We start from the raw sequence: 18823 nt of genomic DNA, 5'->3' as shown, positions 1-18823 counted from the left end.
TCTTGCCGCAGCACCATTCTACTCATCTGGATTAGTGTAATGGCCTCCTAACTAGCTTCCCCCCTATAGTCTCAAAAAAGCAGCCTGAATGATCCTTTAAAAATTCAAATCAGATGATATTCCCTGCTTAAAAACCTCTAACTTGGTCAGCATAAAAACCAAAGAACTTAACAGTGGCTTCTAAGGACCTACATCACCTAGTCCTTTACTTCCCTGACTTCCATCTCCTACAACTCTCACCCTAGCTTATTTCATCCAGCCCCTCTAACTTCCTTGATAAACCCTGAACACATTGGACACGGTAAGCCTCAGGCTAGTTCCCTTATGTTCAGATCCTTCCTCAAGGGTCACCTTTTCATGAGACCTTCCTGGACCACCCTGTTCAAAACTGCAACCCTTCCCACTGCTCCCATCTCCCTCTCCTCCACAGCACTCATCACCTTCCCATGCACCACTGGATGACAAGCTCCATGAACACATTTTTCTTGTGTTCACGGATAGAACTTAGAAGAGTGCTTGACACAAAGAAGACTCTCCAAAAAAATATGTGTTGAGTAAATTAACAGAATTGCAGCTAAAAAGGAATAGGATGGAAAACTGTTTTCATTACAGACCTTTCTTTACTACTTGATTTTTAAACCATGGATTATATTTTCACAAAAACACCTTTAAAAAACTATCAAGGGGGGCTGGGGGAAAGGGGGAGGCCTGGGTGGCACACAGCATGGTCCCAGGGTCTGGGATCAAGTCCCGCATCGGGCTCCCTGCAGGGAGCCTGCTTCTCCCTCTGCCTATGCCTTTGCCTCTCTGTGTCTCTCATGAATAAATAAGTAAAATCTTAAAAAAAAAAAAAAAAAAAATCAAGGGAAAGAGATTTAGAAAGACAGCCAAGTGGATGGTGTAGGATCAAGAGGTTTTTGATTTAAGATTAGAGGAAGTGGAGGACTTCCGCATGCTGACGGGAAGGATCTAACAGAGATTAAATATATATGAGAAGGAATAGTAAATAATGCTTCCAAGACACTGAAAGCAGCAGCTCCAAAAAGCAGGACTGGTACACATGACCTTAAATGTGAGGAATGGCATCAGAGCAGGAGAAATACCAGACAAAATGGCTGTAACTATTGGTTTGTTTTACTGGGAATGGGGAAACTGGTGGAGTTCCTACCACTTGAATATTTCCATTATTTCTTTAAGCAGAAAAGCAGGTTATATGAGGTGAGTTATAGGGGTAACGGTAACAGGTTAAAGTTTTGAGTAGAGGTTGGAAATAATCCCTTCAGAGGATTATCCAGAGAAAATTCAGTGGGACTGCCAGGCAGTAGAGCGGTCGACTTGAGGGAGGTGGTCAAGTATTCATAGCGCTGATTAGTCCTGAGGAAGGTCTTCAGCAGCCTGCTCAGGGGGTAGGCTCAAAGAAAGGGCTTCATTCAAGAATTATATGGTTTCATCTAGAAGAATTATGTGGCTTTTTCCAGGTGCATTTTCTGACAGGTATGGGATTTTAGAGTACTGGCAAAACTAGAAATGAGAAACCATGGAATAAGCTTGGTAAAAAGGGAAGTTGAGGCTGGGATAAAATAAAAGGGTAAGTGAGGCAGCAGTCCCCATGAGGTAGAGGAATAGTTGAGGGAAAGTAAAACAGGCAAAATTGCAGGTTATATGAGGAAAGCCTCCATCAGTCATTTTGGCAATGGGGTCCTACATGTTTTAAGGAATGAATGTAGATATGTGTGCCCGAGGAAGAGGTGATGTGATCAAGGACAGGCCAGAGCATGTCATGATTATTCATGTGCATGTTAAAACTACAGAGTTAAGTTAAAAAAGGAGGAAAAAAACTGAGCTAGGACGACTACTGGAAAGCATTACAGACTGGTAACTCCAAAAACCAGAGTGGTAGATATTTGTTTTTGTTTTTTTTTTAAATGATAAATACCATTCCCTGTCTCCTCCATAAGTACAATGGATCCAAAAGGTTCAAACATTACTTTATATAATTTAGTTTTGCTTTATGAAGTAGTTTTTAATGTAGATATAATTATGTCTGTCTCAATAAACTTGACTCATATACTTACTTACTTTAGAAAAGTCAAATCATCTGCCCATTAGGCTTAGACCCCTATGTCTTTCCGTAAGTTAGAACATGCTCATGACTAATTATAAAATCTACTTCCAAGTCCTCTCAGTTGACTGTGTTTAACAGAAAAGAAATAAAGGTAAAACAGATTCTAAGATGTTTCTAAAAGCAATCATTATTTGGTATTAGTTTCTCTAATAACTAAAATCTTTTACCACGCCTTAAGAAAACATACTTACGTTTCAGAAACTTCCTAAGGTCTTCAATGTACCCTTTATAGGACTCCGGATCAGATACAGTGAATGAATATTCCAATGCAGTTACTGGTTTTGGGAAAACCGTAAGTCCTACAAAGAGATAAAAGAAAAAGGGGGAAATTAACTGCAGCAACTTCCCTTCTTTCTCCTTGCTTATACTTAAAAGGACAGATCTCAGTAATTGTATAAAAAACGGTGTTCACGGGTATGCTAAAATGATCAAGAACTTCTGATTATGAAGGCACAGATATTTAAATGAAAGAATTGCAAACCTTCAAAATCATCTCACAGGTTATCAGTTAGAAACCTCCCCCAAATTTGATTATCTACAGTTAATTATAATTTCTCTGTTCCTGACTTAAAAAGATACAAATTTTAGTATGTACTTCCCACATTCATTTTTCTACCAAATATTTTTAGGTTTTGCTGATTTGCTATTAAATAGGAGAAAAATTTTAGCAAATCAAAGTCTCTGCTCTTTTGTCATTCAAATTACAACTCTATGAAAACATAAAACTTAATGAAAGAGGCCTATACAATTTTAACTCTGGTTAAATATTCTTCCTTCAATAATAAACACTGCTCTATAATCAAAATGGGGTTTTCACATATTGAATATAGAATATAACCACCAACAATTTCATATATCAGGAATCTACAGCTGTGTTTATAGAACATGCTGAATGAGTTTATGAAAAGAAAATGTAAGCATATTTATCTGTAAGAAAGATAATCAGGCTTCCAACTTTAATATAAGCTTTCTTTGTTTAAAAAGCATTACATCTAGGGGTGCCTGGGTGGCTCAAATGGTTAAGTGTCTGACTCTTGGCTCAGGTCATGACATGCCTGGTCAGGCTCCTCGCTGCCCTTTTCCCACTTGCATGTGCACACTCTCTCTCAAATAAATCAATCAATCTTTAAAAAAAAAAAAAAAAAGGCAAAGCATTAGATCTAGATTATTAATTTAGGCTTGCACCCAGACTTAAAAAAGTCCTAAAATTTTCACCAGTCTCAAACATTTCCCATATCACAGTTATTAGAGATGCTATGTTTTCCACTGAATCTGAAAATATACAAATAACAAGGGTTGTTTTAGTTTCCATTTAAACTGCTCACAGATATCTAATTCTTTTGGTTTTTTTTGTTTGTTTGTTTTTTTAAAAATTCCAGTATAGTTAACATATAGATGTAACATATAATGTAACATATAGTTACATTTTAGATTAGATCCAGTTTCTTTTAAACCCTAAACTTGCCTGTGTTGGTTTGCATGAATTTTGAGTTAAACTAGATGCAGTGCTACCCACATATGATAAAACAATGTTCCTAAATGGCAGAGCAAATCTCAGTCTGTATCAGCCCAAAAGACCTCCTGATTAAACTCCCCATTCACCTACATCAACATACCAGAGATCACTTGGATTTGGATAATCTCCTATGCCTGACTGTCCATCCACCACAAAATCTCTATAAAATCTAGAATAACTTTAAGACTTTTTGTAAAAGCATTTAATGAAAGAATAAAATATCTTACTGTCCATTATATTAAATGACCATCTGTATATGTCTGAAATTGTTTTTATTTTTAAGGTTTACAGCAGGAACAAGATTTAATATCCTGTAAGTAAAAAGATAATGGAATTAAGGCAGCTTGCATACAACTATTAAAAATACCTAACTTTAAGAAAAACCCAAAATATCCATATTTTTAAAGTATTTATTTATTCATGAGAGACAGAGAGAGAGAGAGAGGCAGAGGGTGAAGCAGGTTCCCTGCGAAGGCAGGCGCTAAACTGCTGAGCCACCCAGGGATCCCCAATATCCATATTTCTAAACTAGAGAAATTTTAAAGAAAAATACGAAGATATCTATGCTTTATACAAAAGACTATATTCCTTTACATGACTAATGACTAATTTCTAAGGGAATGTTTTAGCCATTCAATTTGCAAAAACTTTGTATTAAGACCTGAAAGTCTAAAGCTGATTTTTATTTTATTTTATAATTTTTTTTTTTTAATTTATTTATGATAGTCACAGAGAGATAGAGAGAGAGGCAGAGACACAGGCAGAGGGAGAAGCAGGCTCCATGCACTGGGAGCCCGACGTGGGATTCGATCCTGGGTCTCCAGGATCGCGCCCTGGGCCAAAGGCAGGCGCCAAACCGCTGCGCCACCCAGGGATCCCCTAAAGCTGATTTTTAAAAAAAAGATTTTATTTTTTTCAAGTAATCTCTACTTAAGGTGGGGCTTGAACTTCCAACCCTGAGATTAAGAGTCATATGCTCTACCGACTGAGCCAGCCAGGTGCCCCTAAAACTGAATTTCTGATACCAGTTACTTCTCAGACCTTGCTTAACAATACTCTTGGACCCCTGGCTTTCTTCTAATAATCAATCTGAAACTCTTAAGAAAAAAACTATGGCAGGCGTGTATGGTACAAGCACATTTTTGACATGGTATGCTTATTTCCTCCAAATAAAGTCCTGCCTTACCCAAAATAAAGAACATCAACAGTATGTAAAGACTACAGTAACTCCTCTCTTTCCAATTTAAACCACTGGAATATGAGACTTTGTGTGCATAATGTGCATGTTTGTCAGGGTATGATGATCAGTATGTGTTCATGCTATGTGGATGTATAGGTTACTTATACGTACCAATTTCAAACTAGCATTTACTTTACTGGGTACAAATAATATTGAAATGATGTCATTTAAGATTAAAACCAATATAGTCAATGCAAAACCCCCAGTATATTAAATACCATATATACTGTGGAAAATATAAGTAGAAAGAAAAAATATTAACCCATGACCCATAACCCTTTGTAAAGAGAAAATCTTAACAAGCTAATGTATATTCATCCATTAATATGTACACGTTATGTATGTGCATATATATTTATTAAGTTAAAGATAAGACTAAGTACTACAGTATAGTTTGTTGGGTTTTTTCAAAGATTTTATTTATTCATGAGAGACACACAGAGAGAACAGAGAGAGAGAGAGGCAGAGACACAGGTAGAGGGAGAAGTAGGCTCCATGCAGGGAGCCCGATGCAGGACTCAATCCTAGGTCTCCAGGATCATGCCTTGAGCCGAAGGGAGATGCTCAACCGCTGAGCCACCGGGGCTGCCCTACAGTACAGTTTTAAATAATTTTAAGGGACTCAGTTTGAAATTGTGAATTATTTTATTACTTCTGTTATTCATGCAATTATAAATAGTTTAGTATTCCTGAAATAGACTGGATCAAAGTCACATAACTTAGCAAGAAAAATATAGAATTAGGTTAGATAGGGATACCAGGGTGGCTCAGTTCATTAAGCATCTGACTCTTGGTTTCAGCTTAGGTCATGATCTCAGGGTTGGAGATTTCAGAGCCTGCATTGGGCTCCTCCCTCAGTAGGGAGTCTTGAGATTTGCTTGAGATTTCTCTCCCTCTGCCCCTCCCCCCAATCATTCGTGCATGCCCTCTCTCTCAAAATAAATAAGTCTTAAAAAAAAAAAAAAGACAGAGAGAATTAATCTAGGTAGAAGAAAACAGGCCTACCATTAGAGATGAGGGGAAAATGAGCATGAAGCTAGTTAAATAAAATACTTGGTCAAATAAACTAATGAGGTAAATGACATTAACTAGTGATTCCTGATGTTTACACAAATATTAGCAGCAAAATAAGGGAAAGTCCTTAGAATAAAATGTTCCAAGAAAAGATGGTTTGGGAAACTGGTGCCATTTGGCTGTTGATAAGGCTTACAAATCCATGCCCTGAGCAAGGATCTAGATCAGGGCTCCTCAGCACTGGCACTATTGACATTTTGGGCTTGGTAAATCTTTGTTGCATGGGGGCTTGTCCTGTGCATTCTAGGATGTTTAGCAACATGCCTGACCTCTGGTCACTAGTAGCACCCCTCCAGTTGTAACAACCAAAACTGTCTCCAGATATGACCACAAGGCCCTGGGGGAGCCAATCATTGTTGGATGAGAACCACTGCTCTAGAAAGAAACCTCCCGGGATCCCTGGGTAGCTCAGCGGTTTAGGGCCTGCTTTCGGCCCAGGGCGTGATCCTAGAGACCCGGGATCGAGTCCCACATCGGGCTCCCTGCAAGGAGCCTGCTTCTCCCTCTGCCTGTGTCTCTGCCTCTCTCTCTCTGTTCTCTCTGTGTGTCTCTCATGAATAAATAATTTAAAAAATAAAATAAATAAAAAATATATTTAAAAAAAGAAAGAAACCTCCCACGACATTCCTTCCTTCCTACCCTTCCTGCTATCCATGCCCCCCCCCCTGCCGTTCTCTATTTCTCTATTATTTCTAGTAGGTGTTCACATTTTTGGGGAATTACATATATTGGAGTTTTGCATATTGTTATCTTCTTCTATAAAAACTGCCAGCACCTTGAGGACAAGAGCCATGTTCAACAAAGACAAAGCTGGCATTCAAAGACTGTTTAAAAAGGATGAAATCAGGCAGTAGAAAATACGATTTAAACAAGTGTTTAAGATATTTTCTGTAGTGGAGTATCCTGGAGAATTTTTTTTTCCCCTCCCAACAATCAGTGGAAAAGAATTAAACACAGTAAGAGGGATCCCTGGGTGGCGCAGCGGTTTGGCGCCTGCCTTTGGCCCAGGGCATGATCCTGGAGACCCGGGATGGAATCCCACGTCGGGCTACCGGTGCATGGAGCCTGCTTCTCCCTCTGCCTGTGTGTGTCTCTGCCTCTCTCTCTCTCTGTGACTATCATAAATAAATAAATAATTAAAAAAAAATAAACACAGTAAGAATATATGCCCATTCTATTCCCAATTGATGATTATTTAATTTTTTTTTTTTTTTTTTTTTTTTTTTTTTACCACTTCCATGTTAAGCAATTAAAGATAGGAAGCTTGTTATTTTACAAGACCAATGCTCTGGCCCAAGCTAGAGCTAAACTATATACTTTATAAGTAAATTACTCAAGACAAAATGAAAATGGTACACGATATTCACAAAAGCCATTTATAACTATATTGGTCATATTTGGCTTCACTCTAATTCCCCATATTCATTCCTGCTTACTCCTGGCAAAGGACTCAAGATTTATCAGCTCAGGTCCTTATATCAGTATGTAAATATTACAGGTCTTCAGTATGTAAATATTAAAGGTCTTTATATCATTATGCAAATATTAAACAACAAACAAAAATCAAAAATTTCACACTAATCCCAAAGTTTAACTTTTACCTATGTAAGAAATTTATAGTGAAGATAAGGTATAACCAAAAAAAAATTTTTTTAAGATTTTTATTTATTTATTATGAGAGTCACAGAGAGAGGTAGACACAGAGGCAGAGGGAGAAGCAGGCTCCCCGCAAGGAACCTGATGTGGGACTCGATCCTGGGACTCCTGGATCACGCTCTGAGCCAAAGGCAGATTCAATTCAACCACTGAGCCACCGGGGGTCCCCCAATTTTTTTAAAAAGACTTATTTTGAGAGAGAGAGAGAGAGAGAGAGAGAGAGAGAGCAAACACGAGTGCAGGTGTGCATGAGGCTAAAAGCAGGGGTAGGGACGGGATGGGGGGAGAGGGAGAGAAGCAGACTCCCACTCTTGATCCCAAGATCCCCGAGATCATGACCTGAGCTGTGCCAAAGCCCAGAGCCGGACGCTTAACTGACTGAGCCACTCAGGTACCCCAAAGTAGAACCAAATTTAGTTAAAAGTCACAATAACTGCAATATAATTACCTGGACTAGGAATCTGGTCGCGGTATTTTGGAACTTCATCATTCAGTGTCTGAAGCATGGCCCACATTGTGAATGAGAAGAGTGCAGCCAGGAAGCCATAAAACACTAGATAGAAGAGCAAGATCAAACCTGCAAAAGAAAAGGAAACTTGGGAAAATTGGAAACACACACGTACACTGCATGTGGGGGACCGTGAGGGGCAGGTTAAGGAAACAAACCAACTGTCATGAGGCTACGGTTCCAAGCTCTGCCATGCACACAGCCAAGTCTCCATACTCAGAACAGTACAATCTGCCCAAGCAGAGGGTGTTTCGGCAGGCATCATCTACCCATCCCAGGACCCCGCATCTCCACAGATGCTTCCAAGGTAGACGGCTTCCACAAATCATACTCTGGTTCAAGATCAGAGATTTAACATTCCAGCACCTAGGGGAATGTTTTCCAAATGAACTTGATGTCCTCCAGTGAGATAAGGATGATTTTAGGTGGAATAAAACCCCATTATGCACATGTTCCTTTAAGTTGCAAACAGAAAGGAATTAGTACTTTGATCCCATATTTCACAATAATTATTTGCATAAATTTAAGTTTTATAAAGTAAGTGGACTTAACGGCCAGGAAATGTGCACAGAGGCAAATCATGAAGATGGTATTCAATGAATAATGTTTAGGAAACTCTACAAGTAGAAGGCTCATGCAAAAGCAAACAAAGGACAAGACCAGAAACAAGTGCCCCAACCAATGGGACTTCAAAACTCCACTGCTCAGCACAAAGCAATAGTTGGCATACCCAAGTTTCAACATCAACATCTTTTTCCTTCACAATCTGGAAACACTAAAACAAGTCTATCCTAAGCCAGTGGCTTATTTGGGGGAATATCTAAAACCATTTTTCTCAAATGTCTATATTCAAAGTTCTAACATCAGAAGTGGTTACCATCAGGATTGTATATTAGAATATATTGGTAAAGTCACATATTTATATTTAAATGTTAAAATTGATCAAAAGATAATAAATTCCCAGATACAGCAACAGTGAAAACATTTAATTCCCTGGAACTGAATTAACATCAGCCTTATTTCCCCGTCTTAATAATATACTTGTTTATTTGCCTGACTCTATTACCAGCAGAGGGGCCACTGCAGAGGTTCCTACCTAAAATAAATGGACTCCAATCATCCATCCCCAGGCAAGGATTAACTTCAGAGTTTCTGAGATTTCTGTAGTAATATATTTCTAAATATATCCATTCTTTACTCCCCAGAGAATCGCTCTACCAGGTTTTTCTGATTTTTCTGAAGACCCCATGACCCCAAAACAGACTATGCCACAAGCTAGGTAACTTTTATTTCTTAAATGTGAGCAGGACACTGCCCAGCCCTCCCCACTTCAAGTAAAGGCAAAATAGTTACAGCAATTTCATCTTAATCTAGACTAGCACCCACCCATCCTCCCTTGCCCCAATTACCAGGAGGCCAAAATAGGGAGCGAGAGGACAGAGGAAGAAAGGAGGACAGCATGTCACCTTCAGATAGCATCACTTCCCTACCACATACAGCGATCCTGTTGCAGAAAAAGAAAAGGAAGACCAATCTCAAAGAGGTGCTTAATTTACTACAGAGGGAAATGAAACACATGCAAAGCCGAAAGGCTAGTTTAATGAGATATAGGAGAAATTATTCTTTCAGATCTAGATGTTTATAGGAACTAATAGATAAATCCTCCATTCAACAGACTAGGGTCCACAAATACATAAATGTAACAAATGTGGGCTATGTTCCACACTATAAAACACTACAGCAGCAGGCAGATTGAGTCATGGTAGTTTGTTGATGCAACAGTGAAGTTTGAAACTAAAGTGCTAAGAGTTTAATTATTTAGCTGTGTCTTTAAGTCATCCACAAATAATAATATTTTCAAAATCTGATTTTCAATTTCTAGGAAAAATAATGTAAATGAAATTCATAAAAAGTTACATATTGAGTAAACATAAAACAGACATGAACAAGCTACATCCAAATATGCTTTCTCAAGAACCATTACATAATGAAAAAAGTGTTAAAATTTCCTATAAAGAGATATATTCATAAAAGAGATACACAAACTGAGGTGCCCATCGGTTGAGCGTATGACTCTTGGTTTCGGCTTAGGTCATGATCTCTGGGTCAGGAGATTGAGCCCTGCATCAGGCTCTGCACTCACTGTGGAGTCTGCTTGGGATTCTTTGCCTGTCCCTCACCCTCTGCCCCTGCTCTCTCTCCCTCTCCAAATAAATGAATGAAATCTTTAAAAAAAAAAAAAAAAAAAAGGATATATAGATTAATAACCATGTCCCACATCTGATGCTATATATTAATAGCCATTAAGTTGATTTTGAATGTAAGGAGTGTAGAAATAAGAACATAAGTGATTTCTAGCACTAAAATGAGTTTTCTCTACTGGAACATTTGCTAAGACCTAAACCTAATATTTAAAAATTAATCTCACTTATAAATATCATATATGAAGGATCACTCATAAGAGTAGCGACAATTTATCAACTTAACCTTTCTCCTACTAAGAAAAACAAAAGTTGGGATACCTAGGTGGCTCAGCGGTTGAGCAACTGCCTTTGGCTCAGGGTGTGATCCTAGAATTCCAGGATCGAGTCCCACATCAGGCTCTCTGCATGAAGCCTTCTTCTCCCTCTGCCTAAGTCTTTGCCCCTCTCCTTCTGTGTCTCTCATGAATAAATAAATCGTTAAATAATAATAAATAAATCATGAATAAATAAAATCATTACAGAAGTTATAAATTGCTGCTGTCATATATAGTTCCTCAGATGCAGTTTGCTGATAGGCTTAACACATTGATGGGGATCATATTGGGGCACCCTGGGTTAGCAATGGATGGTGCAGATGGAACCTGTTCAGTGTGGCATGTCTGTGTCAGTTCTAGTAATAAAAGCAGGAAAAAGTAAATGAAGCTTAAATAGTGATTTTATTACTCATGTTCCTCAGCTTAAAATCCTTCAAGAATTTCCTTAAGTCATTAACCAACTAAAGAAACTAACATGCACAAAACTCTGAAGAAACATCAGCATTTTAAATAGTCTGAGGTCAGCAGAATTATAAACCAAAGCTGTTTACTCAAAATAAATATCAAATACCAAAAAGCTTCATGTTATAATTGGTGTTTTTGCATTATCACATTGTTCTAATAGTATATATAGAAGCACAACAAATGCTACTTCTATACTTACACTCAGATCTAAAGGCACATAAGACAACTACTATCGAATGGCTAAAACTACCTTTCTCTAACACAGGAACTGACTCTGCTTTTCATTTCTATTCCTTGAGAAGCCCCAACTTTTAAATCCCTTTCTTCTTTCTCATTTTATTTTTGTTGACAATAGGACAACAGATGGAGCAGGGTGGGTATATGCATAGGCTATGCTAGAGTATGACTTAAATTCAAATCCTGGCCAGACCACTTTCCCACGGTGACCTTGTACCTACTCCCATTCGAAGAGAGGGGGTAATAGTAGTATCTAATTATTTACATTATGCAAAGGAAACTAAAAGTCAAGAAATCTCACGACATAAAAAACTTCAGGGAGGAAAAAAAGCCAACAACTATCTAGAAACATTTTTGTAATGATACTGCAACTGGACTCTAAGGCTAAATTCAAGGTTTAAATCTTAACGGAATCAATTGCACTTAACTCTCAAAAAAATGTTTTCATAAATGAGGTTTGTTAATGTGAAGTCTATAAAAGAAACTAAGCAGCAAAAAAATCAGGCCATGGTTTACTCTATGTCATGCAGGGAAAGAGAAATGGATCTTGACCAGACACTTTGTTTCAACCCCACTGAATGTCCAACAATCCAGTTCTCGCATCAATTGTCCAGCATAGCAAAGACTCTACTAGCTCAAGGCATGACCCTCCACAAGAATGCCACTCACTTCAGAAGTTTCTTGAACTTCTAAACCAACTGGCTACCAATCTGGAGGGCCCTAATGCTCCTTCAAGTTTGAGAATTTGCTAGAATGACTCAGAACTCATTAAAGGGCTATACTTAAGATTACAGTTTTGTTATAAACGATATACACACACATACAGTGTAGTAGCGTCTTGGAGGTAACGCATTTTTTTAAAGCCACCACTGTCTAAACCAAAGTCCTGAAGACTTGCATCTATGTTTTCTTTTAAGAATTTTATAGTTTTAGGACAGCCTGGTTGGCTTAGCAGCTTAGCGCCGCCGTCAGCCCAAGGCGTCATCCTAGAGTCCCATGTCGGGCTCCCTGCAGGGGGCCTGCTTCTCCTTCTGCCTATGTCTCTGCCTCTATGTCTCTCATGAATAAATAAATAAAATCTTAAAAAAAAAAGAGAATTTTATAGTTTTAGCTTTTATGTTTGGGTCTTTGACCTAGAGTTCATTTTGTAAAAAAAAAAAAAAGGATTTATCTATTTTTAAAGATTTTATTTATTTATTCATGACACACACACACAGAAAGAAGCAGAAACATAGGCAGAAGGAAAAACAGGCTCCCTGCACAGAGCCTGATGTGGGACTCAATCGTAGGACCCCGGGATCATGCCCTGAGCCAAAGGCAGACAACCACTGAGCCACCTAGGCATGCCTGTAAAAAAAATTTATTTTAAAAATATTAACTAATTAATTACATGGTGCTTGAACTCACAACCCCGAGATCAAGACCTGAGCTGAGAACAAGACCTGATGCTTCAGAGTGCTGGGGTGGCTCAGTTGGTTAAGTGTCTGCCTTCAGCTGGGGTCGTGATCCCAGGGGTCCTGGGATTGAGCCCCATGTTGAGCTTCCTGCTTGGCAGGGAGTCTGCTTTTCCTTCTGCACCCCTGGCCCTGCTTGTGCTCTCTTGCTTTCTCTCTCAAAATCTTAAAAGAGTCAACACTTAACCAACTGAGCTACCAGGCACTGAATTCATTTTTAAAAAATATTTTTTAAAGATTTTATTTTGAGAGAAGCATGTATGAGAGTTGGGGGAGGGGGAGAGAGAGAGAATCTTAATTAGACTCCATACTGAGCGCGGAGCCTGACTTGGGGCTTGATCCCACAACCAGGCAATCATGACCTGAAATGAAATCAAGAGTTGGACAGTTGGGCATCCCAGGTGGCTCAGCGGTTTAGTGCCGTCTTCGGCCCAGGGCCTGATCCTGGAGACCAGGGATCGAGTCCCATGTAGGGCTCCCCGCATGGAGGCTGCATCTCCCTCTGCCTGTGTCTCTACCTCTCTGTGTGTGTGTGTCTCTCATGAATAAATAAATAAAAAATCTTAAAAAAAAACACAAAAAAAGAGTTGGACAGTTAATGGACAGAGCCACCCCGGCATCCCGAGTTCATTCTTATATATGGTATGAGGAAGGAACTGAACTTCATTGTTTTGCATGTGGATATTCATTGTCGCAGAACCACCTGTTTAAACAAATTGCTTTTGCATGGTTGGCTGAAAAAAAATCATTTGTTTCCCATTGAAAGAGTGACTTTTTAAAAAATATTTTATTTATTTATTCATGAGAGACACACAGATTGAGAGAAAGGCAGAGACACAGGCAGAGGGAGAAGCAGGCTCCACACAGGGAGCCCGATGTGGGACTCGATCCAAGGTCCCCAGGATCACACCCCGGGCTCCAGGCGGCGCTAAACCGCTGCGCCACCGGAGCTGCCGGAAAGAGTGACTTTTCTTAAACTAATGGACATGTACCATTTTTGTAATAAAAATACGTATATATACACATGCAGTCATATTTTATATATTTATTTTAAAAATTAAACAAGACTAAATAACCTGCCTAAGATTAGCCTACCAGTGAGGGTGACATTCAGACCAGTACCTCTCCATGTGTTACCTTTACCTGGTCTGCTCTCCCTGGGAGCCTTCAGTTGTTACCTTTTATTTTTTTAAGATTTTATTTTTTTTTTATTATTTTTTTTATTTATTTATGATAGGCACACAGTGAGAGAGAGAGAGGCAGAGACATAGTCAGAGGGAGAAGCAGGCTCCATGCACCGGGAGCCTGACGTGGGATTCGATCCCGGGTCTCCAGGATCGCGCCCCGGGCCAAAGGCAGGCGCTAAACCGCTGCGCCACCCAGGGATCCCTAAGATTTTATTTTTAAATAAACTCTACATTTCATGTGCTGCTCAAACTTACAACTCTGAGATTAAGAGTTGCATGCTCGGACTGAGCCAGCCAGGTACACCAAGTTGTTACTTTTTATTATAATCTAAACTCCTACTGTCTGAAAAATTTATCATTTAAGCATTCTATGTTGCTCCAGGTGATAGAAATTTACACAGAATAAGATCTGTTCCTTCTCTCCAAGAGTTCAGTTATCACAAGTGATAGACACATAAAGAATTAAGACATCAAGGGTTAGGGGGGAAAAAAAAAGATAAAGAATGAACTGTCTCTAGCAGGGAGAGGAAGGAAAGGGATTTCATCAGGCCTCCCAGAAATAAGTACGTTGGCTCACCGAGGATGGAGAAGAGGGGGGAGCTCTGAGTCAAAGACCAGACAGATGACTAGAGGACTCCATAGCAGGAGCAGACACATTGAGTTTAACTTTGCTCCTATCCCTCAATATATACACTTGCCTCTGGCATTAAGCAACTACTAACAGTAGCAACATCTACTTTGAAGTGGGAGTATGGATGCTTGGGCTGGAAAACCTGGCAATGTCCTGGGTAGGTTGGTAAAAGCCTGAAGCAGAATAGAGTCCCCATACCTAGACCAGTCTTGGTTGACATATGCTACCTATATCCCCTATTTCTGTAACTAGAAAGTCTAAATACAAAGAGGAGGAGCACAGAGCCAATAATTCCCAAATATTTGAGAAAAATCTATTTTTTTAAAGATTTTATTTATTTATCCTTGAGAGAAAGAGAGAGAGAGAGAGACAGAGAGAGAGAGGCAGAGACACAGGCAGAGGGAGAAGCAGGCTCCATGCAGGGTGCCCGATGTGGGACTCGATCCCAGGTCTCCAGGACCAGGCCCTGGGCTGAAAGCAGCACTAAACCGCTGAGCCACCCGGGCTGCCCGAGAAAAACCTAATCTGATAAAGTACAAGCTCAACAATGAAAGTAGCTAATATCCAAAAGAAGTGGGTGCAAATAGAGCAAGAAGGAAAAAAGCATTAAGTATATTTAAAATACAGAGTAGAAGGTGAAAGAACAATTTTAAAAAATCAGATCTCACATTCTGATTATTAAAATAAAAACCTCATTAGATAAGCTGAACTGGAGAAGAGTTAAACTCCAAAGAAAAATTCAGACACTAGGGACGCCTGGTGGCTCAGTGGTTGAGCGTCTGCCTTCAGCTCAGGCCATGATCTCAGAGTCTGGGATGGAGTCCCATATCGGGCTCCCTGCATGGAGCCTGCTTCTCCCTCTGTCTGTGTCTCTCATGAAGAAATAAATAAAATCTTAAAAAAAAAAAAAAAATTCAAACACTTAAGAAAACAAAAAAGCTAACCAAGACTAGGAGAAAATTTTCACAGAACATGTAACAAACAATGGACTTCACTTGCCTCTAGAATATGTAAAGAACTGTTACTACAAAACAAAATTTTCAAAAATGCACAGAAGTTTTGAAAGAAAATTTCAGCAAAGATGTAAGGATTACAAAAAATAAGCTCATGAAAAAGTGCTCAACATCACTAGTCATCAGAGGAGGGCAAATCAAAACCACAATTAGCTGCCACTACAAACTCACCAAAATGCTAGAAAACCTAGGGACTGACAATACCAAATGATGGCCCAGGAGTGGAACAACTGAACTCTCTCATACACTGCTGGTGGGAATATGGAAAAAGGAGAGAGGGATGAAAGTCCTATTTTAGAAACCTGTTTGATAATTATTTTTCAAGATTTTATTTATTTATTCATGAGATACAGAGAGAGGGTACAGACATAGGGAGAGGGAGAAGCAGGCTCCTTGCAGGGAACCCAATGCAGGACTCAATCCTGGAACACCCGGATCACACCCTGAGCCAAAGGCAGACGCTCAACCACTGAGCCGTCCAGATGTTCCTGTTTGATAATTTTTTGAATAAGTTAGCAACATACACCTATAATAGGATCCAGCTAATCCATTCCTAGATATTTAACCAAGAAAAATAAAAGCACACGTTCACAGAGGTTAAGGTATATGAATATTCATAGGTGCTTTATTTGTAATTCCTAAAAAGTACAAACAAATCATATCACATCAACAGAGGAATTAATAAGTTAATTTTGGTATATCCACAGATTAGATACTATTCATGAACTATTTCTCAAATAATTATACTAAATGAAACAAGTCAGTCCCTCCTTGCCCACGCTAAAAGAATATACACTACATTCCATGTATTTAAAATTTCAGAAAACACAAACTGGGCTGAGGTGTCAAAAAGAAGATCTCTTTTTGCCTGGAGTCTGGGGAGATAGGGAGAGAGGATTAATTACAAAAGGGCAAGAAGAAATTTGGAGAGTAATGATTATGTTCATTATTTTCACTAGTGGTAGTTTCACAAGTATACTATATCATATGCATATATTTGAGTATATGTCAGAACTCAGGTTGTGCACTTTATGTTACAGCTTACTGCATGTCAATTACACTTCAATAAAGTTGTTTAAAACACAAAAACTTAGGAGAAAGGCTAACCTAGTAAATTGGCCAGCTAAAGGAAAATTCAGTGAGCTAAAAGATCAAGATTTTTTATAACACTAGGCAAAAAGAGGAAGGGAATAAATGGAAGTCATTGAGACATGGCGACAGAACCAGAATATCATCAACAGATCTAAAAGAAATTCCATCAGAAAAGGGAAGAGGGGGAAGAATGTTCAAAGAAGTAATGAATTTTGTGTCTAGATTGGAAAAAACTGAAAAATACAGGAAAACATCCAATACCCATACATATACAGGTAAAGTCTAAGAACACCAAAGAGAAAATTTCTTATGCTTCTAAAAACATGAAATAGGCTGTACCTAAGGTAGACAACTGTAACTGACAAATATCTCGCTGGTCAAAAATGATATATATTCTAAATTGAGGAAAAATGATTGTAAACTAAAAGATCAACGAATTAAATAAACAAAGGACATCTCCAGACATAAAGGACTCAGAAAACTTACTAACCTCAAACCTAAGTGAAAGAATTGGTTATGCAATACAAAAAACTGAAGAGCAATAGCAAAATACTGCTAACAATGGAAGTGTCCTCAAAGAAGAAATAAAACATAATACATTATGGAAAACTATAAACTAGTTATAAAAGGAATGAAACATTTCAAAAACCTCAAGTGGGAAAAAGTAATTCAGAATGAAATATACCACATGCTTATATTTAAAACATTCAAAAGAGTTACATTTCTGTAAATACACATGAAATACTTTTTGTTAATGGACCAGAAACTTACAAATCAAATTCATAAATGGTGGTTGTCTCTGAATAAAAAAGGAAGGGATCAGAATTGGGACTGGGGATGTGGTCAAGGAGGATTTGAATTTTAGCTAAACTATCTTAATTCTTTTCTTTTTTTGAAGAACTTCTATATCTGACTTCAAAAAAAGAGACGATAGGTGCCAAATTCCAAAACAAGTTAATATATATATATATTTCCATTTTTAAAAGTTTTCTTTAAAAACCTAAGACAGAGGAAAAATATATAAAGCAATAGTAAGCAAAGAAACCAGTAAGACTTACTGGCAACATCTTAAGTGTCAATTTTATTTTCTTTTCCTTATCAGGTCTGAGGAATAATTTACACATAACTTTTATTAATTTCAATTGCACAATCCCAGTGAGTCTTTGATAGTTGCATAATCTGTGAAACCACCACTACACTAAAGATACAGAACATTTCTATCACTTCCAGAGTCCCTGTGCCCCCCTCTGCAATCCACACATCATTCACCTGGCAGCCAATCATCTCCTGTTATCACTATATTAGTTTATATTTTACATAAAGTTAAACTTTTAGACTTGTTTAAATTTAAAAACAAATTAAAACTCCAAAAACAATATGGCATGAATTATTTCATAGTAGTCAAATAAGACATTCTCAAAATGAGTTAAAAAAATCCACTAAATACTACTTACAGAAGAAAACCTAAAATTATAACACATAATGGTTGAAAACAAAGTAGGTCTTGGCTTACAAAAAGAAATCTAAACTGATATTATTACTCTAAGCAATCTAGAATTCAAGTCAAAAAGCATTAATAGAACAAACGTTTCATATTAATAAAAATACATCAAGAAGGACAGAATAGGAAACTTTGTGATGCTAAGTGGCTTAAAATTTAAGTAAAGCAAAATTACAAAATTATCACAATCATAGAGATTAACATACCTCTCCCAGAAATTCATAACGTAAATAACAAAAAGGACATAAAGTATTTTTTGAAACACAATTAACAGTTACCTAATACATGTAAAACTTTTGTAGTCACCAGGAAATATATACTTTTTACAAACTTGGAACACTATCCCTGAAGGGACCTCAAAAAGTTACAAAAACACAGTAACAAAAGTTAAAAGTTAGAAGAAAAAAAAAAATCAAGGTGACATTCTCTAAAACCAAAGTAAATATATTAGAAATTAAAATAAAAATTTAGAAAATGGATATCTAAGTAACTCTTGGATTAAAAACAATGAAACCTGAAATATTCAAAATTTAAAACACTAATATAGTCAGAGCAAAAGGCAAATCCCTACACACACTCAGCAAAAAACAAGATTAACAAAGAGGA

The 18823-nt window shown here is 37.9% G+C and overlaps 1 protein-coding gene across 2 annotated transcripts in view; it reads right to left on the bottom strand.

Annotated features, from left to right (window-relative positions):
- ATP1B3 (ATPase Na+/K+ transporting subunit beta 3) overlaps positions 1–18823 on the bottom strand; it is a 44977-nt gene that overhangs the window by 11644 nt on the left and 14510 nt on the right. The window contains exons 2-4 of one of the 2 annotated variants that reach the window (XM_041734560.1): positions 9529–9623; positions 8060–8188; positions 2317–2424 (exon numbers count right to left, since the gene is read on the bottom strand). In XM_041734560.1, the coding sequence (XP_041590494.1) occupies positions 2317–2424; positions 8060–8188; positions 9529–9623 (332 nt within the window). The remainder of the gene's footprint in view (positions 1–2316; positions 2425–8059; positions 8189–9528; positions 9624–18823) is intronic. The other variant, XM_041734561.1, reaches the window with a different exon arrangement.

Source organism: Vulpes lagopus, chromosome 19 (genome assembly GCF_018345385.1).
Source record: "Vulpes lagopus strain Blue_001 chromosome 19, ASM1834538v1, whole genome shotgun sequence".
Lineage (NCBI taxonomy): Eukaryota > Metazoa > Chordata > Mammalia > Carnivora > Canidae > Vulpes > Vulpes lagopus.
The sequence above is the reverse complement of the archived record's forward strand: the minus strand, read 5'-3'. Positions and strand labels throughout refer to the sequence as shown.